General features: G+C 36.6%; 1 protein-coding gene across 1 annotated transcript in view; it reads left to right on the top strand.

Annotated features, from left to right (window-relative positions):
• The window catches only part of LOC306871752 (putative voltage-dependent N-type calcium channel subunit alpha-1B), a gene marked incomplete at its 5' end in the record, with an annotated part of 98,271 nt that overhangs the window by 40,227 nt on the left and 34,839 nt on the right, over positions 1-23,205 (top strand). The window contains 13 exons of the mRNA XM_079419885.1: positions 126-229; positions 8,465-8,580; positions 10,175-10,258; positions 10,595-10,678; positions 10,995-11,213; positions 12,288-12,400; positions 12,654-12,766; positions 14,051-14,182; positions 16,267-16,339; positions 16,425-16,542; positions 17,330-17,397; positions 18,029-18,135; positions 21,176-21,211. Of these exons, the coding sequence (XP_079276011.1) occupies positions 126-229; positions 8,465-8,580; positions 10,175-10,258; positions 10,595-10,678; positions 10,995-11,213; positions 12,288-12,400; positions 12,654-12,766; positions 14,051-14,182; positions 16,267-16,339; positions 16,425-16,542; positions 17,330-17,397; positions 18,029-18,135; positions 21,176-21,211 (1,367 nt within the window). The remainder of the gene's footprint in view (positions 1-125; positions 230-8,464; positions 8,581-10,174; positions 10,259-10,594; positions 10,679-10,994; positions 11,214-12,287; positions 12,401-12,653; positions 12,767-14,050; positions 14,183-16,266; positions 16,340-16,424; positions 16,543-17,329; positions 17,398-18,028; positions 18,136-21,175; positions 21,212-23,205) is intronic.

The following is a 23,205-nucleotide window of genomic DNA, read 5'->3' as shown; positions in this document are numbered from 1 at the left end:
GTGAAGGATGGGGGTTCAAGAGATGCCTGTGGAGATTTGGTCTCCTTCGGGTTCTTCTGATGTTTATTTCTCTCAACCTCTGTTCCTTCTCAGTTTCTACTCTCATTACTTCTGTCTCATTGCAGGCCAACGATGCCTCAGGGAACACCTGGAACTGGCTCTACTTCATCCCACTCATCATCATCGGCTCTTTCTTCATGCTCAACTTGGTACTGGGGGTGCTGTCAGGGTGAGTCTGAAATCAGAGTCATCAAATTAGTCCTAACTGTGTGGGATTTTTTTGGATCTCTGTGTTGTACACATGCAAGTAAACTTTTTCAGGATTCTTTAAAAGTGTCTTAAAAGTATTTCTTGAAAGCAAATTCATGGCCGGGGGTTGCTAAAGATGACATGATAGTCATTAATGGTAAAATGGAGGAACTATTTATTAATTTATTTATTTGAGAATGCCTTATATTCAGAAATTTAATTGGAATTAATTTGAATTAAACTAACAAAGACGATGCAGTGAGGAAGAATGTGTTCAAATTTGAATTTAATTAATTCAAATTAACTTGTTATTTTTCCCTTTTTTAAATAATATTTAAGTTTAATTCAATATGAATTACCCATAAACATATTATCATTTCTAAAAACATTAGGTTATACAATATAACTAATCAGAATTAACTGATATTAACAGGTTACAATTGTATTATTCATTGTTCTATCACAAGACTAGTGAAATTCGTTTGTTGCTTTGAATTGCTTGTAATTAGTTAAGTATTCTTCCTATCATTTGCACTTAGTTAAATTCAGATTTCAGAGTTAAAAGGAATCCTGGCTTGCAGTGTTGTTATATGATCATCTGTTTTACTCTAGTCTTAACAGGACGGGATGCAAACTTCATGTAACCCACTAAACTAGTCATTCACCTGTAGAATTCATGATCTTGCTTGGCTTTAAACATAAATTTAAACAATTTGGAGCCAATACAAGGCATACAGTAACCATTTAATGCTTGTATGGGAAGCAAACAAACAGCGTTCGTTTAAAATTATTCAAGGGATGCATCTAGCTATTAGGTAGGCTCTTTTGAAATAAATGTGCTTTCCTAAATCATTGAAAGCCTCATTAAATAATTTCTGTCCTACAGGTTGGAATCTATTCACATACAGCTTATGCATAACCTACCCATAGTAGAAGCAATGTTAAGTGCAGTAGAGCCCTGTTTCTCAATTCGATTAGGCAGCTCTATTGTGCCAATGCAGTGTTGGTCACAATTAGGCTTTTCCTCCATCAATTGTGATTGAGCCAAAAGCCACATACACTCTCTATAAAACAAATAACACACCCTCACACTAAAGCATCTTTATTTTTCCCTCATGCTTTACCTCTTCCTATCTATTTGCCTTATTCTCTCTCACACACACAAACACTGTTTTAATGGAAAGTCTCTGGATGAATGCTTTGTGGTGAACTCTAGCTGCTGGTGGGATTTGAATTAATGATTTCCTGGAAATCCTCAAATCTAATGTTCACTCTATTTCACTGAATGGCTCTTCATGTCTGTGTCGCTGTTGTGTGGCATTCAATATTTATTGTTGGTCCTTCAGAGGGACTCTAACATCCTTTGACATCTCTGCTTTCAAGGCTTTAGTCGAAAAGATTCATTCTCACGTGGTGATGCTGGTCTCTCTCCCTGAGGAGTACAGTAATCCCAGAATGACAGGAGAGCTATGAGAGTGAGAGTCTTTCTCTTCATGCTTTATCTTTGGCATCATTTAATCAAAGAACACTGAAAAATGGAGCACCGTTTCCACAAAAATAATAAGCAGCAAATCATTATATTATAATGATTTTTGTAGGATCATATGACACTGAGTAATTGCTACTGAAAGCTTTGCCATCAAAGAAATAAATTACATTTTAAAATAAATTTAAAATGAGGATGCTTGGATCTTTTTCACTTTAGCAATAGTACATTTTTTTGCACAATGCATTTGTCACTCCTGTAATTAATAAAACTCTGGGTGTTATAATACTGATGAACTTGCCACTGTGTCCCTATACGCTCTTTCAGTCCACCCATCCGCTCTCCCTCTCTGTGGTTCTCTCTTAATTTTCATACTCTCTCATCGTCCTTCAAGTAATGTTATCAGTCTCTACTCTTACAGTGTGAAATTTATTCATTTAAAGCTGTATTTAGCTTTGAAGGTGAAAAAGGCCCTCAAAGGCACATTCTTGAGAGGAAGTTTTTTTTACAGTTAATACTGCCAGAAAATGTTCATTTGCACAGAACATTCAGGGATGTGTGTTTCAGTATGTATGGAAGTGACAGAATATTTATGCATTTTTTACCATACAGTGACTCTATCTGTTTTTATGTTTGGTGAGAGCTCTCTAATTGTGTATCTGTCCTCATGGTAACCTAGTTCAAGACTGTGATTTCAAGATTGCTTGTGCAGCCCCCAAATTATCACACTTACAAAGGCTTTGTACAAACTCCCTCTGAAGTGTGAAATGTCTACACACCACAGGCCGCAAAGTATGACGGGAGCTCAGGAGCAGATCTAATTAGGCTAAAATAAAGTGTTACATAAAGGCATGGCACAGGCTTCTCTAGCTTTGTCCTTCTCCTTGAGAGAAAGTGAGCTTTAAAATTTTTGTGAAATTCTCCACATTGCTGCATTGGCCCAGAAGACTTTCTGCCGCTTTGGTGCCGCTGCTTACATTGAACATGCATATGCGTCAGCATGTGCATGCGTTGTTTACATGATGCGGAAGCAGACGCAAGCAAAAAATCTATTTAGATGCATGTCATCGTGTATTTTTATTTCAATAGTGTTTGAAATGTTGGTTTTTGTTGGAGAAGTGTGAAGGAACCTTTAGTCATCAGTGGATGCACTGGTTGTCATGGTACATGCTGTGTCTCTCAAGGTTGTGTGCGGGGGCCAGAAGGTTAGTTCACCTGTCTGACCATGCTGCCTTCAAAGCAAAAGGCCACTGTGAGGCCTCATGGAGAGACGAGAGGACTGCCCTGGGGTGGGGGTTTCGAGAAGAGGTGGGCAGCTGTGTCATCTTCTCAGTGGGTAGTTGGGCAGCAGGGATCCTGCTAGAAGTCAATTCATAGCCATTTCATCTTGATCTCTCTCATCCCATGATGGCCTTTGACCTTGATTGCATGAGCAGCCCCGTTACCAGTGATGTTTACTTCATGAAGCACAGCTTCGCCTGTATTTACCTGAGAAATTGTTGATCTTAAAATTATTTTTGTCGGAATAAATTAAAACTAAGATATTCAATTTAGTCATCAAAGTATTATAATTTACAGCATGAAAAATAGATAAAGATTAGATATACCCCCTGCAGAGAAAATCAAGTTTTTAATGTTTACATGTCTACAGTGGGGAAAAAAATTATTTGACCCCCAGCTGATTTTGCTACGTTTGCCCACTGACAAAGAAATGATCAGTCTATAATTTTAATAGTAGGTTTATTTGAACAGTGAGAGACAGAATAACAACAACAAAAAATCCTGAAAAACGCATTTAAAAATAATAATAAATTGATTTGCATTTTAATGAGTGAAATACGTATTTGATCCCCTATCAGTCAGCAAGATTTCTGGCTCCCAGGTGTCTTTTATACAGGTAAGGAGCTGAGATTTGGAGCACTCTCTTAAAGGGAGTGCTCCTAATCTCAGTTTGTTATCTGTATAAAAGATACCGGTCTACAGAAGCAATCAGTCAATCTGATTCAAACTCTCCACCGTGGCCAAGACCAAAGAGTTGTCCAAGGATGTCAGGGACAAGATTGTAGACCTACACAAGGCTGGAATGGGCTACAAGACCATCGCCAAGCAGCTTGGTGAGAAGGTGACATCAGTTGGTGCGATTATTCGCAAATGGAAGAAACAAAATAACACTCAATCTTCCTCGGTCTGGGGCTATATGCAAGATCTCACCTCGTGGAGTTTCAGTGATCATGAGAACAGTGAGGAATCAGCCTAGAAGTACACGTGAGGATCTTGTCAATGATCTCAAGGCAGCTGGGACCATAGTCACCAAGAAAACAATTGGTAACACACTACGCCGTGAAGGACTGAAATCCTGCAGCAGCCGCAAGGTCCCCTTGCTCAAGAAAGCACATGTACAGGCCCGTCTGAAGTTTGCCAATGATTCAGAGGAGAACTGGGTGAAAGTGTTGTGGTCAGACGAGGCCAAAATCGAGCTCTTTGACATCAACTCAACTCACCGTGTTTGGAGGAGGAGGGATGCTGACTATGACCACAAGAACAACATCCTCACCGTCAAACATGGAGGTGGAAACATTATGCTATGTGGGTTCTTTTCTGCTAAGAGGACAGGGCAACTGCACCGCATCAAAGGGACGATGGACGGGGCCATGTACCATCAGGGCCAATGACAATGACCCAAAACACACAGCCAAGGCAACAAAGGAGTGGCTCAAGAAGAAGCACATTAAGGTCCTGGAGTGGCCTAGCCAGTCTCCAGACCTTAATCCCATAGAAAATCTGTGGAGGGAGTTGAAGGTTCGAGTTGCCAAACATTAGCCTCAAAACCTTTATGACTTGGAGAGGATCTGCAAACTTGGAGAGGATCTGCAAAGAGGGACAAAATCCCTCCTGAGATGTGTGCAAGCCTGGTGGCCAACTACAAGAAACATCTGACCTCTGTGATTGCCAACAAGGGTGTTGCCACCAAGTACTAAGTCATTTTTTGCGAAGGGGTCAAATACTTATTTGACTCATTAAAATGCAAATCAATTTATAACTTTTTTGAAATGCGTTTTTCTGGATTTTTTTGTTGTTGTTGTCATTCTGTCATTCTGTGTCTCACTGTTCAAATAAACCTACCATTAAAATTATAGACTGATCTTTTCTTGGTCAGTGGGCAAATGTACAAAATCAGCAGGAGATCAAAAAAAAATTTTCCCCACTGTATCTGATGTTTTTAATGTGCTTAAAGACCAACTATGTAAAATTTATCAGTCAATACCATTGCGGAGCATTTTCTCCTTAAAACTGCAGTGTATCTCAGTCTACTACCTAAGGATGTTGATTTTTAAAAGTCAGCTGTCTGAGATGGCAAATGGAAACATGGTTTGTGCCACATTAGCAACACATTATTAGCTGTTTGATAATGTAGTCAAGCTAAAGGCTAATGATATCAATTACGGTTACGTGTCTGATGTTAGAGCGATACATAAATGCATAACCATTCTGCTACAGATGATTCTGTATAATTCCCTCTTCCTCTTATTCTCTGTTTCTGGTTCAGTCTCTGGTTCAAACATATACGGCTGAATTAACCCAGTATTGCCATCTGCCATTGTGTAGTGTTTATTGCTTCAGTTAGTTGAGTGAAAGCGGGGCAGGAAGCTTTAGAGTTATATTCAAGCCATTTTAAGGCATGACGAAAATGTTTTCACAAGAAAAAAACTTTAAATATTTCATTTTGATTATCAAAAATGAGATTTAAGGGATACAGTTAGTGACTGTAGTTAGGGCAGTTTTTAAAGGGATGGTTCACCCAAAAATGAAAATTCTTTCACAATTTGTGTCAGAGAGGGAGAAAGAGACTGTGCCACAGAGTTGGTATTCCCTCTCTTCAGTCACACACTCACAACAAGTACACACATTCACTGTCACCATCACACTGCCTCTGCAATGCAGGCAGGGAAAAAAAGATTCCCCACATTGTCATATGGGAATCCTACTGAAGAATGGAGTATGTTGTGTTGTGTTAAATGGATAGTTCACCAAAAAATGAAAATTGTGTTATCAATTAATGTTTTTCCAAACCTGCATGATTTTCTTTTTTTGTCACACACAAAACAAGATATTTAAAAAAACATGTCTGTTGTTTTTTTGTCCATACTGCAAGAGTCAGTGGGTCCAGTGGGATGTTGCATTTGGATCCCATTGATTTTTATTGTATGGACTAAAATACATGGAATCCTTCGAAATACATATTTTTGTGTTCCATAGTTTTGTATTCCTTAAACCTCTTACTTATAAATAATATGAAGGTTATTGGAGTACATTTTACAAGAAAATATTATTTTAGTATTTTTGTTAGAGTTTTTGGTTTCATTCAGTGTGCAACTTTCCATTTCTTTAACAGTAATTGTGAAATTCACGAGCAATTTCTGAGTAAAAATGGTTTCTACACCAATTTATTTATTTAGGATTTGCAGTAATTTATTTATTTATTTTAGCAGCATATGCTAATACACTAGCTATACTTCCAAAAAAAGTCAGTTAATTTTTTTCAGTTATTCTCATACAGCATTGTATAATGTAAAATGTACTCTCTTTTCTGTCTTGTACTGCTTTTCTATTTTATTTTCTCCTTTGATTTCTCCCTTCCTGCTCTGATCACATTCTCAAGTAACATTTTCATTTTCCAGGAGCATTGCATCCCTTACATTCTGTCCACCCTACTTTTGTTTTCTTCTTTTCTTTGTTCTTCACATTTATAGCTCTTTTTTTCACCTCCTTTCTGTAGACTCTGCGCACCTGTTAAAGAGTAATGGCGGTCAATCATCACGCTGTCCTCTAATTGGCATGATAACAGATGGCAGGTTGTGAGGGGGCACAAACAGTGCATTTTTTCTCTGTGTTCCTACATAATCATGCTGCAGAGAAGGCTATAATGCTTATGAAAATGAATGGGACTCATTTAATAACCAAGTCAGGGTAAAATATGCCTCTCATAGGCAATGCATGGCCATTTGTCAGTAAATACCACTTTTTTGACCCATATGGGCTAAATATCTAATCAAGGTATCACTACACAGTTTTGTCATACTGTGGGGTGAAAGTTAGAGAGATTAGATGAGAGAAACTGTCTAGCCCTGTAGGTGCATTACTGAGAATAATGGATTGACCTCTGTTTCCTTGTGAGGCTGTAACGTCTCTTGAGGAAGTTAATCAAACATTTTGCATTAGTCAATTCAACTATTTTGTGTCGTTAAAGCTGAAGTGCACCATTATCATCTTCAATTAGAATTGCAGAAATAATGTATGTTTTCAACGTGTTTCTTAAAATCACATAGTTTTAACTGATAATATTGTGTATAAAAATTATACAATATTATCAGTAAGATTTTTTGGTGCAAGACATTAATCATTTTTAATTCGGCAAAGGCACATTAAATTGATCAAAATTCACAGTACATTTACATTTACATTTATTCATTTAGCTGACGCTTTTATCCAAAGCGACTTACAATTGCTATATATGTCAGAGGTCGCACGCCTCTGGAGCAACTAGGGGTTAAGTGTCTTGCTCAGGGACACATTGGTGTCTCACAGTGGATTCGAACCCGGGTCTCTCACACCAAAGGCATGTGTCTTATCCACTGCGCCATCACCACCCCACCACAGTAAAGACCTCTATGTTATTAAAATATATTTTAATGTTAATAGAAAGCATTCATTTTCTGACACCAAACTTTTGAACAGTACTGTATAGTATTACACTAGCATATGTAATGATATATAATATTCTTATATAATACTATTATATAAAACTGTTCTATTTTAACATATTTTACATTAATATCCCCTGATAGCAAGGCTGAATTTTAAGCAACCATTACCCCAGTCTTCAGTGTCACATTCTAATATGTTGATGTTGAAGAAACATTTCTTATTATCAGTGTTAAAAATAGTTATTCTGCTTAATATTTTTATGGAAGGTGATACGTTTTTTTTTCAGGGTTCCCTTAACGAATAGAAGTAACATGCTGAACAAAAGTAGTAATTTCTTTCAAATAAAAATGCATTTGAACACTATGATGGTAATGAACACAATATTTTGAAATATATTCTACAATTTGTGGGGATTTTAAGCCATATATTTAAATTGTTTTATTGCTTATGTCGTTGCACGTTTAATACTATATGCTGTTAATGATGCTGAAAACAAGGATAAATTAGTCTTTTTTTAAGCAGATCTAATGGAGTCTACAAACCTATAGATCTAGATAGATTTCAATAGTTAATCAGCGTAATGCATCACCCTGAAATTATAAATGAAAATGAAAATAAGAACGGCTTAACTATATTAAGTTAGGATAGGAAAAAGAGTTTTAACAATTAAAAAGAAATTGCACATCAGCTTTAAGTGAGGCATAAACTGTAGACTTTTAGCCGTTGTTTTCTATTGATTCTAAAACATTGATTTTTCTACTGTTCTTGCAAATGTGGATGGCACACCTTGTACTTGCTTTTTTCTCTAACGTTTCATTTTGGTGCATTTATCTCCTTCTCTTTTGTTTTACAACCTCGTACCTTATGGTTTCATCAATGGGTGTATTTACTTTTGTAGATGCATCACTAGATGCACACATGCTCTTATACACATGACCTGTGCCATAGAGCAGAGATCCCCTGATGCCTCTGTGCAGTACAGTGTGTTCATGGATGTGTGCTTATGTGCATTTGTGCAAACAGGGAGTTTGCAAAGGAGCGAGAGCGTGTGGAGAAAAGGCAGGAGTTCCTGAAGCTTCGCAGACAGCAGCAGATCGAGAGGGAGCTGACCGGCTACCTGGAGTGGATCTGCAAAGCAGGTCAGTCTCTCAAGTGAACAAAATCTTCATTAACACTTGACATGTAATATCAAATTCAGAGATGTTCACGCGTTTTTCAAGACTTACACCTGAGAATGATCTACATTGCAACCACCAGAAGACCTCGGTCTGTTCCTTACAGGGTGTTCTGTCTCCTAGTGCTTTTTCTCCCATGACTGTTTATCTCACTCGCTTCCCGGATCTCTTCTCGGCCGCGATGGGAGCTGATGTATCTGTGCCTGTCTGTTGCTCAGCACTTCCTCTCTCCATGGCAACCACATAGCCTTCCACTCACTCCACCAGCTGGTTCATACCCTCAGTCTTCCCATGTCTGCCTGTAACAGCTCTTTCATCAGCCAGGACTTGCACTTGCACAGTCTTCTCAAGTTTTAGCATTTATTTGAAAACATTTTTGTAACATTATAAATGTCTTTGCACTCACTTTTGATCAATTGAATGCATCCTTGCTGAACAAAAGTAGTGATTTATTTAAATAAAAAAACCCTTTGAACCCATGCATTTGAAAGCTATGTTAGTAATGAACACAATATTTTGAAATGTAGGCTTTTATGATGCAATATAAAATAAGGGAACAAATTTCCCACCCATAGTAGAACTGTCAAACGTGATGATTCTCCACATGCAGTGCCGGACACACACATACTTTCTGTTCAGTAAATCTTGACTGAATCCAGATGGTTAAAATTTTTCAGCTACACTTTTGGTTTGCGCAGTCTTCAGTTTTGTGTATATTCATGACCATTCGGATGTAAATTTGATGTTTATCCTCATGTACATTAGATTTCATAATGATGTAATAATATTCAGTGGCACACTTCCAGTAACCATTTTACAAATAATGGCTATTGTTAATGGAAATACCCCAAGGACAAAGACCTTGATTTTCCATGTAGATGCACATGCAGGATGTGTGAAACCTTAGCATGTTACAACTAATAAATAATCATAACAAGAATAATTCAGAATGAGGAATGAAATGGTTTTCCTAAAGGAATGTTTTGGCTTTAAATGCTGATGTTGTTGGTCATTTATAATTTTACCTCTCATCCTAACACTGTAGTTTCTTTTAAGGCGGCACAATTTCTTGTAAATCTACTGATCCTCCATCAGCGCAGGGGTTAATTAGCTCTGTCACAGCATGTAGTATCCTCCGTTTTATTTCCCAGAAGCCCAGTAGGGCTCTTCCATGGGGATTTATTTGGCTTAGAGAGGTGATTTCCCAGACTCCTCCATGGTGGCCTGGCTTTGATGTTTTAACACCAAAAATTAATTGTGGAATTAACTGCTCACTGGTGCTTTGACTACTTCATGTATCTTGCTACAGCCATTATAGTCAGTTAGATATTCACTGCATTGTTTAAACGTTAATGTGTTGGGCGATACAGTGCTCACTGCTGTCCCTGCCTCCTGCTGGATGTTTATCAGATCTGCAGTGACAGCAGTGATTGCGGTGTGTGGCATCAGGTTACAGTAAGCTCTAAAGTGGTTGCTTTTGTCTGTCTCTCCTCCTGTGCAACCACCCAGAACACCCTAGCAACCACATAGTGTAAGTAGTGCAATATCTTTGTTTCAGAAGAAGTAATGCTGGCTGAAGAAGATAAAAATGCAGAGGAAAAGGAGGATGGTGCCTGGTACAAGAGGAAATGCAACAACCCAGGTAACCCTAGTAAAAAAGTAATATATTTAAAATCCATTTATTTCATACTAAGTATAGTTCAAATCTATTAAAATATTTACTGACATTTCACTTGAGACTTACAGACATAACAATTTTAATGAAACTTTATTTTATTTTGAGTACTACTTGTGCACAATGCACATTTCTTAATATTAAGCCTAAAATGTGTTTTAATGTCACTATTGTGGAGGATTGTATGTTCTTAATTACTACTACTAATTAATAAAACATTTTCATTTTTCAATTTACTGTATTCTTTAAGAATTTATTATTATATTTACTGTTTATTTACTATTCGCTTTCCAACATGTTTAGTATTGAAGAGAGCCAAGAAGAGCAAAAATGACCTCATCAGTGCAGAGGAAGGAGAAGACCACTTCACTGACATCTTATCAGTCGGTAAGATCCAGGCCCAATGCCTGTGACCTTTGAACTCATGGTGGATTTTCTCTCAAAATCAGCATAGAAAATCAAAAGCAGATTAAAAAACAGAGGCAAACTGTCATAAAACTCACATATGTGGATGTTTTTTTTTTTTTAATGAAACATAAAGAGAGAATAATGACCAAAATAAAAGAAGAGATCGAGAGAGTGGAAAGATGGATAAATAAGATGTTAATAAATCAGGACGTGTTTGTTGAATCCCTCTCCTCTCTTCTACTCTCCATCATCTGTGAGCTTTTGTGAACATCTAAAACAGTCTCTCTCTCCGCAGCTCCCCAGGGCTCTCCATTCACCCGTACAAGCGTGAAGAGCAGCAAGAACGAGAGCTCATCGTACTTGCGCAGGAAAGAGAAGAGGTTCCGCTTCTTCATCCGCCGTATGGTGAAGGCCCAGAGCTTCTACTGGACTGTTCTGTGTATAGTGGGACTGAACACACTGTGTGTGGCTATAGTTCACTACGACCAGCCCGACTGGCTCACACATGCACTCTGTAAGTGAACTTCATCTTTAAAACATCACTACAGCTCTCTGGAGGATCACAGGTTTATGTGAACTATATTTGAACATGGCCTAGGTACACTGGGAGTAATTTAAACCCTCAAAAAATCAATGCAAAACAAGTGCTTTTCAATACTATGCTCCTTGTATTTGCATTATTAATTGTACAACTTTTAGCTGAATTTTAGTTTTACATAAAACTGCCCCAGTTGTTGTTACTGCTGTGTTTCATACGTTAAAAAGAAGAGTCATTAGATTAAAAAGGTAATTAAATGAATTACATTATAAGGATGCATTAAATTGATCAAAAGGGACAGTGAAGACGGTGTTAAAAAAATGTTTTAAATGCTTTTCTGTTGTAAATTTCTTTCAATCAAAGAATCAAGAAACAAATACTAAAATATTAAGCAACACCAAATCAGCATATTAGGATCATGTGACACTGAAGACTGGAGTAACGGATGCTGAAAATTCAACTTTGCCATCACCAGAATAAATTAGACTTTAAAATAGTACTGTGATAGGTGAGCGGTCTGTTCTGAAGTTCAATTCATGCCTCAGTTATGGTAATGTGTAAAGGATGCAATAATTTTTAGTCCACATGATAAAGAGTACCTTGTAGCAGATTAGTGCCAAAAAAGAGGGTTCCCCACCTCCTACATATACCTCTGCTTGCACGCCAACTGCTACTAATCATTAATTGCTATTGAGCTGATGCTTTTATACAAGGCCACATACACTACAGTTATTGCAGGGACAGCTCCCCCAAAAGATTTAAGGGTCTTGTTCAAGGGCACAATGTGATGAAATCTTTTCGGTTACCTGCCCAGTTCTTTACCAATGAGGCTACACCACTCTGACTTGGCACCTTCAGACCACCACAATGGCCTGGATGATTACACTTCAGCTCTATTAATTGTTATGTTACGTTGAAACCTATTACAGAAGCAACAGAGTATGAGGATAATTTTGTCAGTGGGTTATTACATCTTTCACTACTGACATGCCTTATAAAAATGATGCGACTGACAAAGCCCATTGATTAAATGCTTTTTTGTGTATACAGATTTGGCGGAGTTTGTGTTCCTTGGTCTGTTTCTAATAGAGATGAGTCTGAAGATGTATGGCCTCGGGCCCAGGACCTACTTTCACTCCTCATTTAACTGCTTTGATTTTGGGGTGAGTAACATGCTGTCAGATACTAGTGATATGCAACACCAACAACAGAACATGTTTCTTTTCCAGTTAATGCCAGAGGTGCTGCCTTATAAGAAGCAGAAGAATGCTGATGTCCTACTGAGCCCCCTCAGCAGCTTCAAGACATTTGACAAATTATATGATTATAATTTTTGGAATTATTGCTGGAAATGAGCTTTGTTTTCAAATATAAATTGTGCCTAATGTATTTGCGTTCTATCTTTGGTGTGTTTAGGTGATTATAGGTAGTATTTTCGAGGTGATTTGGGCAGCAGTAAAACCAGGAGCCTCTTTTGGCATTAGTGTGTTGCGAGCACTGCGTTTGCTGAGGATATTCAAGGTTACCAAGTAAGAGATTATCTATGGTGCTCTGTATATCATTTTCCTAAATGATTATATTTATACTAGGGGGTGGGTGATATGACCAAAATTTTATCACGATATGAGTAAAGTTATTTCACGGTAACAATATATATCACAATATAGTTATTTTTGCATATATAAGGTCTTTATAATATACATTTTTTGTTACCATAGATAATTCATAATTTACCAGTGTCAAAATCACACAAAAAACTAATACTAACCTAATAAGCAAAACAAACAAACTCAAAAACTCAAGCTCACTGAAGACAAGTACAGAGTCAGCAATTGAATAAGAATAAGAAACTAATTACATGCAATAGGACAAACAAACTACAGTAGAACAAATAAACAAGAAAAGAAATCAAATGTATAAAAACACTGCATATTCTTCACTATATAATTTAAATAGATTTCTTCTTAAGTTACAAAAGTGATTTAGACACGAGCAGTGAGAGATTTTCTCTTTTTTGTCACTTTAAGAGCTGCCCAGATCCAATATATTGTTACACATGTGTTTTCTTTCTCAGCTGTTGGTTTTCACTTAAGACCTACTGTGTTTACAAGGATACTTGCAAAGACGGGCAGTTTGACCCATAAAAAATATGTGTATTTACCATTCAAGGCCTACAATGTGGCAAAAATAACTCAGTTCAGTATTCCAGTGCTCTATGAGAACCATCTTCACATGTATGCGTTCTCTTTCGCTGCTGATTGCATTTCAATGACTTAAAATCACACATTTTTAAACCGCAATGCTTAATAATGCATGCAAATGATACATTTTCGTGACCATGTAGCACAGCAGTGTCACGTGAGCGTGTAACCACAATAGAGACTATAGTACAAAATCTTCTACCAGTTAATCGTGTCTACCGTGTATATCGCTTACCCCTAATTTATACCATGAATTTATTTATACAATAGTTAAATGTTTGATTCTGATTTGTTGACTGTTTCAAATGAAGTTTCAAAAGACTCTAGATAAGAAATTGGATAACAATGAAAAGAAAAATTAGATTTTTGAAATTTGTGGTGGAGTATAAGTGACTCTTGACCATTGAATTACAATATAATAAAATAATAAAATATTTAATAAGCTGGAGGTGTAACAAGTGCTCCAATTCATGGCATAGCTGTGTTAACACACTTGAGGCGTGTATTCATTCTCACTAGTTCACCAGTCTGTCTTAATTAATTTATATATCATACCACGAATCAAGTTATATTCCTTTCCCTAAACTATGTTATCATGGAATGCTTTGGCAGGTATTGGAACTCGTTACGGAATCTGGTGGTGTCTCTGCTCAACTCAATGAAGTCCATCATCAGTCTCCTGTTCCTGCTGTTTCTCTTCATTGTAGTGTTTGCTCTGCTGGGGATGCAGCTCTTTGGAGGACAGTAAGTACCAGGCTGAGGGTTGCACTCACATTTTACACGGGACAAGCCAACACAGTCCCAAAATTGTTTATCATGCAAAAGTAAAAAAAAAAGTACCTAAAATTAAACAATGGATTGTATTAATATAACCCTAAATTATATTTGATGGTTAGTGCTCAGATAAGAGGTGTTTGTTTTGAAAGTTTGAATGTTTGGTTCCTAATCCTAATTGATTTCGTGCTCTGAGCAGCCAATAATTTACTGTGCAAACAAATTGTGTACTGCACAAACAGTGGTTGTAAGTGAATATGACCATTTAAAAACTGGCTTCTACCAAGAGATGAATGAATTTGTGCCAAAATACCGTCAACAAAAGATATAGGAAGCATTTCTCTTCCTTAAATAAAGCTATTTAATTTGTTGCCCTAACTATGCACAATAATATGATTAGTTGAATTTTCTTATGTTTGTTTTTCCCTGTTGTCAGAACAGGCCTGCAACCCACTTTTGGATTTCGACCCACCAGTTGAGAACCGCTTATGTAGACCCTGTACTTTTCAGAGAACTTGTGCTATGTACTTTTGACTGAAAATGCATTAATCATCCCTTGACGTGGAAAAAAACCCTCCCTGTTGTTTATGTTCCTCTGCATAAGCAGCCACGACTCTTCCAAGCCCTGTCGTTTCATTTACCCGTCAGCCACATGTTAACAAACATGACTGAGCTGATCCAGACGGCACAAGTTTTCATTTCTCTGTTCTATGAATTATTAATCGTAAGCTGCAACAGAGGAATTGCCTCTACACATGCTTCCCATGAGGTAAATATCAGCTTAGATGCGCAAACACGCTATCATGTGATCTACTGTAATAAGAAGAATGCCAGATAAACAAATAGACAGTGCAAAATGAGAAAATATTATTGAAACAATATGAGCTACAGGAGACACTATTCCCTCCTGATGGGGGTGAAGTCTTTCCAGATCTGTGCTTAGTGAAATGAGAAATTGCTTTTGTGCTTCTCTGGTACTGGATTTCAGCTCCATAGCACATTAATATTTAAGACTGTAGATGGACATGATAAACTGACTGTCTGATCCATGCGGTCATTTTCTGGGTTAGATGAGAGAGACGGTTTCATACGTTTGGTCAAAATTATTGCTTTTTCTTTTATGCCAAAAATTATTATAATATTAAGTAAAGATCATGTTCCATGAAGATATTTTTGTAAATTTCTTACCATAAATATATCAAAATGTCATTTTTGATTAGTAATATGCATTGCTAAGAACTTCATTTGGACAACTTTTAAAGGTGATTTTCTCAATATCGGCCAAATATTTTCCGATCTGCAATTGACACTTAAGACTGGTTTTGTGGTCCAGGGTCACACATGTACATGTACATATACACATATATACATATACATATACATATACGTATATAAATAAAAAGTTGTTTGCTAACCAGATGGAACCCTATGTAATACGCTGCACAATGAAACATTCACAGCTGATCAAAACATATTTGATGATTAATATGCAACTACATGGATTTTGAACCAATGAGATTTCATTGTTGGGGCTTTCTAGTATGTCAAATTTTTATCACCCCTATGAGTGTTTGCAAACATATTTTATGAAAGTTATATACGTAAAATCAAGACTTCAGTTTTCTCTCATTATATTGTTTTTGTGCAATTTTCTTCTAATAAAATGAGTAACAGTTGTTGGGCAAAGAAATGCATCACTTTTGTTTTCCAGAATAATTTAAACAAGCCCATAGTTTTGAGATGTTTTAAGCATTTCTCCACATTCTCTAGTAATGAGGCTCCTACAGAGTCCCTGAGAGTGTACATGGAAGAGCATATTTATTATATTTTTGTTATTAGTTCTGGAGATGCAGAGAGGAGGATTCAGCTCAACTTTTATATGCAGATGAAGAGAAACATTATTATTTAGAACATATCAGTGCTGTTTTGGCTGTCTTTGCGCGCAAACAAATGGAAAGAATGAAAGATTTTTAAATTAGAGCAAAGCTGGCTCCTAAGCATACACATGAGACTCATCCAAGAAAATGATTCACAGCTCATCATCTCTCTTCTAGGTTTAATTTTGAAGATGAGACCCCGACGACCAACTTTGACACATTCCCAGCTGCTATCCTGACAGTGTTTCAGGTAGTGACCATCTGTTGATATGTGTCTGTCTCATTTGATATTCATTTGAAATACAATGTTTCCATAATGTATTTTATCTCATAAGATTCTGACAGGAGAGGACTGGAATGCTGTGATGTATCATGGAATTGAATCCCAGGGAGGAGTGCACCGGGGAATGTTCTGCTCTGTGTACTTCATTGTGCTCACACTGTTTGGAAACTGTATCCTTTATATACAACATAGGACTGTCATTACTGTCATGCTTTTTAATGGCCTCATTTTTCAAGTAAAGCAAACAAGATAATATGCACAAATGTTGGTTTCAGTAATGACACTCATCGTAAAATATAAAGATCTGCATATTGCATGTACTGTATAAACTAAAAACACAAGACAGAGGTAGATTTATGCAACAGTATTCTTCACTAATGCCACAAAAAACATATTATCTGTATTTCTATTTCAGAATGCACAGAAAATGCTAACACTTAATAATTAAATAAGTAAATAAATAAAAATAACTTCTCCCACACTTCATGCAGTTTTTAGGTGTAAAGCTGTTTTTGATGCTGACCTGCTCTTCTTCAGCATTAGTTTTTAACTAATACTGTTTGACTCATAGATATTTAAAACTACCTTATCTTTAATGATAATTAAATTCTACCTGACGAAGAATGCTAATTACTTAATATTTTATTTTACCATTTGAATATATTTTAAAATGTAATTATTTGTGTGATGGCCATTGCTCCAGTCTGCAGTGTCACATGATCGATTAGAAATCATTCTAATACTGATTTGGTGCTCAAAAGAAGAACAGAACAGCATTTATTTGAAATCTTTTATGACATAATGTTATCAATTTAATTAATCTGTGCTGAATAAAAGCATTAATTTCTTTACAATAAATCTTACTGAGCCCAAACTTTCAGTGTGTGTTCAAAGATTGTTTGACAGTTTTATTAGATAACCACTTTCACCCAAATTCCTTAAAGCACATTTGATCAGATACTCTCCTCAATGTCTTTTTGGCCATCGCTGTTGATAATCTTGCCAATGCACAAGAACTCACCAAGGTTGGTTGGGCATGATAAGGCTGTACATATGGCAAAAAATATGAAGAAGTCTTGTGGCAAATTATAATTTTTTTTGGGTGCATATATTTAGTTAACAAAACATTTATAGACAAAAAAGAAATCCACACAACAAACAAATTCAAATGTCATCCATCCATTGAAAAGTACTATTTTGCTGAAGATTATCATATAAAGTGTCAACAGAATACCAAAGTGCACTAACATAAAAGTGACTGTACAAAAAGACAAAAAAAAAAACCCGTTTCAGTTCAAGGCTGTAGATATCACAGCCATCCGTACAGTCCCTGCACACACACCACATGAGTCTCACATGTTGTGTACACTGAATGCATGATCCTATTGCTATGCACTGACAGCTTTTATTGGTTTCATAAGACTGTCTGTAAGGGCTCTTTTGATCTGACTGATGTTTGCCCTGGTCAATAACTCAAGGTAATGAAGCTTTCAGGCCGTTGTGGGATTTACAGCCTTGCTTGAAGACGGTACCAACAGTATAGGTCCATAAGACTCCTGGGACGTCACTATCTTGATTTGTTGAGTGCTGCTTGCCATTGGATGCAAATTTTACTTGTCTGTCATTCTCTGTTTTTCTGTCTTGCTCCTCTTTCAGGATGAGGAGGAGCAGGAGGAGGCCATCAGTAAGAAACTGGCTCTGCAGAAAGCCAAGGAGGTAAAGGAGGTCAGCCCCATGTCGGCCGCTAACATTTCCATCACAGCGTAAGTCAGGGGGCATTAAACCTGAAGTCAGGGTACTGCCCTCCCCTTTCACTAACCCCCCAAAACATCTATTCATCACCCCATCATGTCCTCTCATTGTTTTTTTTATGTGTCCCAAGAAATATATTTCTGTTTGTCCCTATAAGCACATTACTTGGTGTTGATTGTTTTATTATTTTACTGTTGTCACTATTATTTGGTCCTCCGTGTGTCTCTGTAGGACTCTTTGAATCTGTTCTCTTTGCAGATGGTTTTGCACTCATAATTGGTTGTCTTTAAATGACATGTATACTTGATTCAGCCAGGCTGCGTGGAAATCTATGGATTTGTTTACGCTTTCCTTCTGAGACCGACTGAAAGTAAAAAATGTACTGTAGAAAATGTATTTAACCAATGAATGATGAATCAAATAAATCATAACATCAAAATCTGATTTGCATATATGCATTTTAAACGAATTAATAACCAACCGTCATATTTTATCACTGACAATTCTGAATATTGGGGTAACGGTCATTTCAATGTCAATTATGGTTACGGCCCTGGATATGTTTTTATTGTTTGTTTTTTTCTCAGGATCTTCTTGTAATTCTGAACAATTTTTGTAATATTTATATTGAGTTAACATTTATTTATTTGTAATTTTTCATTATGAAAGACATTTTCCCAGTGTTCAAAAGTCCATTTATTCAATAATTTAATAGAATAATATAATGACTAATTTTGTGTAATATAATTAAATTAACTAATTTTGGTGCACTTGGAATTTGAATGTCTTTCCTAATACTGTGATGCTTTCTCACCTGTTTTGTTTTAAATTCTGTTTTGAAGTCACACTATTGTTGATATGTACTTCCCATTGAGTTGGGTGGAGTTAGAGTCAGAGTGATTGACAGCTGCAGACCCTGCCACTGACTCCACCCCCACCAAACTATTTCTTTCCCCTCTCATGGTTTTTGTTTTTGGCATATGCAGTTTTATAAGGCCAAATCCTGGTGCTCTTTCATGCAGCTCCTCCAACTCCAGCTCTCATTCACCGTGAGTTCATTTACTCTCTGTTCAAATCTCCTCTCCTCTGCTGTCCCAGCACACTGCTCTTGCATGATGCCAGACAGCCAAACTTGTCTTGCTGACCAAAGTTATTGAAAGTGAATCTTGCAGCTTAACTACTGAAATATTATACATTGATCATGAGAGGAAAACCATAAAGAGTAAAATCAGCAAAGGGTAACATTTATAATAACTTTCATATTTAACGATTCTGTAACAACATATAATGTTTTACAACTCATTAGTTAACAAATCGGAGACTACATTGATTTTTTTTTTTTTTCATTTAAACCTGAAAATAAACAAAAATAAAGTTTTTGGATTTAAAAATATTATAGTTATAAATGAATTAGAACATTTTCTTCAAAAACTTCATTTGGAATTGTTATCGTGATAATGTAATTTTAGTGGAAAAAAAATCAGTTACCATTTTAATGGGCACATACGCTCATATATGCTTCTATTAATATTAAAATCTTCATGAGCTACTGGTATTTTTTTTTTCTCAGACTTAATGAAAGCAATTATAAGGTGTTGTTGAAAAAAGTGTAGACTTGAGATAAACTGTCAGTATTAATCTGCTGCAGTGTAATGCAGCTGCATTAGTGGATTATATACTTACTGTACTTTCTTTTCTAATGTTATGCTTGCCGTGTTTCTTTAGCTAGCAGGTCAGGCAAGTTTCTGGATACTCTAGTCTAGATTAACTGTTCGATGGGCTCATTGGCTGCCGCTGGCATTGAGCCGTGTTCTGAGAATCAACCGTCTGTTTCCCAGTGAGCATCACTACTAGAGCTTCTGCTACTGTTAGTGCCTAATGAGTCAGCACTCCTGTCAGACGAGCCCACTGCGAGAGCGTAGACATACACACACATGCACACACACACATATATACTCTCTCTTACACATACAGGCAGGTGAACTCAGGAGTCCAGTACTATACTCTTAATTAAACCGAATAGATAGATTTAGAAACAGAACTTGGCTCATTGTCAAACTTTTGAGAAGATAAAATTTAAAAGACGTTTGTGTTCAAGCTAGTAATAGATTTTGTTTAATTATCTTTTGGTGATATAAAGGAACAGATTATCCAAAAATAAAGAGTTTTTCATCATTTACTGACTGTCATATAATTCCAAATCCATATACATCTGACCTTTTTAATGGAACAGAGAAGGTGAATGTTTGAAGAATATCCTCTCATTTTCAAATAATAAACGTGAATGAGGACTATGGCTTTTACAAGACAAAAATGCATTAGAAAATTGGTAATGTGTAGTCATACAATAAAGTTTTGAGATGAATACAATCTGTGAATTAATCAGTCTTTTGAGTCAATTCTTTTTAATGAATTGATTGTTCTAGTTTACGAAGCCAGTCTGAAGGATTCATTCACAAATGGTACATCACTACTTCTCTGATGAACTCTAATGAACTCACAATATAAAGATTTTCAGTCAATAACATTTAAACGCTGTATGGCTTCAGAAGATTTGAAAAATGTAGCACACAAGACATATGAAATGTTTTTATTATACTTTTATGGTTAATTTTGGGGATTGTTAGCCTTATTACTCATTGATCTTAATTCTTTTTAAAAAGATTGACTAGGACATTAAACGATTGTGTTTCACAGAAGAAAAGTCATATGGGGTTGGAACTATATAAGGGTGAGTGAATGATGCCAGAATTATCTTTTCTATTTTTTTGTGAAATATTCCTGTAATGCTTCAGTTTGAGCAGTACTGAAGATTTTAGGGTTGTTGAGAGTCTGGATAAATCTGCCATCATCTCATCTCTCTCCACTGTTTTGTACATTCTTTCATTTTTCCACCATTCGTTTTCCTCTGTCTATCTTTTATATATATTTATTCCTTATGGATTTTCTTGTCAAATGTTTGTCCTCTAACCTGTTTTCTATGGCATTGTGGGGGCTCTTAGCATGTCCGTGTGTATATGTGTATTTCAATGTGTGCTGTATGTGTTTTAGGAGTTATGTCTGCTCCCCTGAACATGACCACTTGAGGTAATGGTACTGCATAGGGCATGACGACTGCTTCGGTACATGAATGGATGTATTTTGCTCATCTGTACGACAAAAGACAAATACTCATCCTTGACGCACCTCATAGTGTTTGACAATGTGGACAGTATTGGACATTTCAGAATCTTGCCCCTCATTCATATATATGTCAGCGTTAACCCGTGATTTAATTTTTAACCCTTGGCCAGCTGTAAAAAAAAAAATTTGTTCATCAACTACATTTCACTTTTTGTACTTTAAAGCTGTTGTAAGCAAGTTTTGGTCAATTCCGACACTTAGAATTCAGAGTTTGATGAAAATGTGAATAGTTTTTATAAGCCAGAGAAAGTTAGCCAAAGTTATCAATACTGCTAACACTTTTTACAGCAGCTTTATAGTACTGCACATTGAGAACATCCCAGTCTTTATTTTTTCTAAGTATGTTAATATTTAATAGAAAAGGGGAAATATTGGAACTGTGATAATGATTAGTACAAATACTCTGACTCATTGAGCTGTAGTGCTCATGCAAGTTTTCAGGGCCCTCTCTGCTATCTATTATTATTTACATGGCCAAATGTCAAATAAACAATAAAGGAACTGCAGATTACACCTTGAGGTCTTGTCATACAGTAAAACCAAAGAGTTTGCACCACCTTGTCCTGTTTGTCCACAAGAGGTACAGTCTGACCTCAGGACTGTTTCACACCACAAGGCCCTGTTAGTGCTTTAGCTGTAAATAGTGTCTGAAAATCAGTCTCTCAGCTCTCTCCCAGCCTCAGAGAGTGTTCTCTTTCCCATCACCTGTCTACACATTGCTGTAGTTCACTCATCACTCCCTGGAAGATGGCCTGGCTGCTAGAGGTGTGCCCAGAATAAAGTGATGCAGAGAAGAGAGAAGTGTAGACGTGTTACTTTTCCCCAGCTGAAGCTTTTCCTTTACTTTTCTTTACAGCAATAACTGTCTTGATTCATGTTATCTTTATGCTAACTAACTGGTTAAAAAATAAGGTATAAGAGGACATTGCCCAGAAGAGGAGAAGTATAGGAGACTTCTGTCATCATTAGTTCATGCTCATGTTCTAAATCCGAATGACATGGGGTGTGACTAAACAATGACAGAAATTATTTTGTTCGTGAACTATTCCTTATAAAGGAGCAAGAGATATGGAGTTATTAGCCCTCTAAATGCCCTACACTTAAGGTATAGGATGCATGGTTAAACTTCATGACCTAAACCATTGTTCACAAACATTTGCAGGATGAATAAAGCATGCCCATAACTAACCTTTGTAATCTGGCATCCATAAAGACCTTCTTTTTATTTACATATTGGTTAGTTCCAGTCCTCAAATCTGCTTGAAGTAACGCTGTTCCAAGAGCACTGACATTTAGTCCAGCAGCACTGGGACTTTTTACTGTTTGTAGCTCTCCATTGTGTTCAGTGTTAGACAGATCCTGGTTTTGGCTTTGTTTAGAGCTATTTTAGTCAGCAGAGCAAAAACAGGCAAAATAACCAGCCCTATTATGTCTAAAATGTATATTATTTAATATAAACTTTCAATGTTGTAGTCGAGACCTGTTCATTCATATGCAGTCGAGACCCAGGCTAGAAGTAAAACTGAGTCACGACTGAGTTCACATGCTCCAGAGTCCATGACAAGATCAAGGTCTTGGTCTTGATTTCTTGAGTCCAAGAGCATATTTTTATCGTCTTGGTCTTGACTCAGACTCTGTCTTTTGGGTCTCAGTCTTGACTCAAACTCAACCCTCTTCTGGTTCTCTTCTCAACTACAAAACTGTTAATTTGTGTGAACTTTAGCTGTCCAAAATGAAGCTCAGTTTTAAAATCAGAAAGGATTTTTAAAGAATGCAAACAGGCAATCACCATCTTGAAAGGGGGTCTCGACATGGATGGAGACTAACATCAACACCATGCCTAATTGTTTTATCCAAATTAATCTGTCCGAGGCTTACACATTTTTTTCCTTAAATCT

This window comes from Barbus barbus, assembly GCF_936440315.1.
Source record: "Barbus barbus genome assembly, chromosome: 6".
Taxonomy (NCBI): Eukaryota; Metazoa; Chordata; class Actinopteri; order Cypriniformes; family Cyprinidae; genus Barbus; species Barbus barbus.
This window is presented reverse-complemented; position numbering and strand designations above follow the sequence as displayed.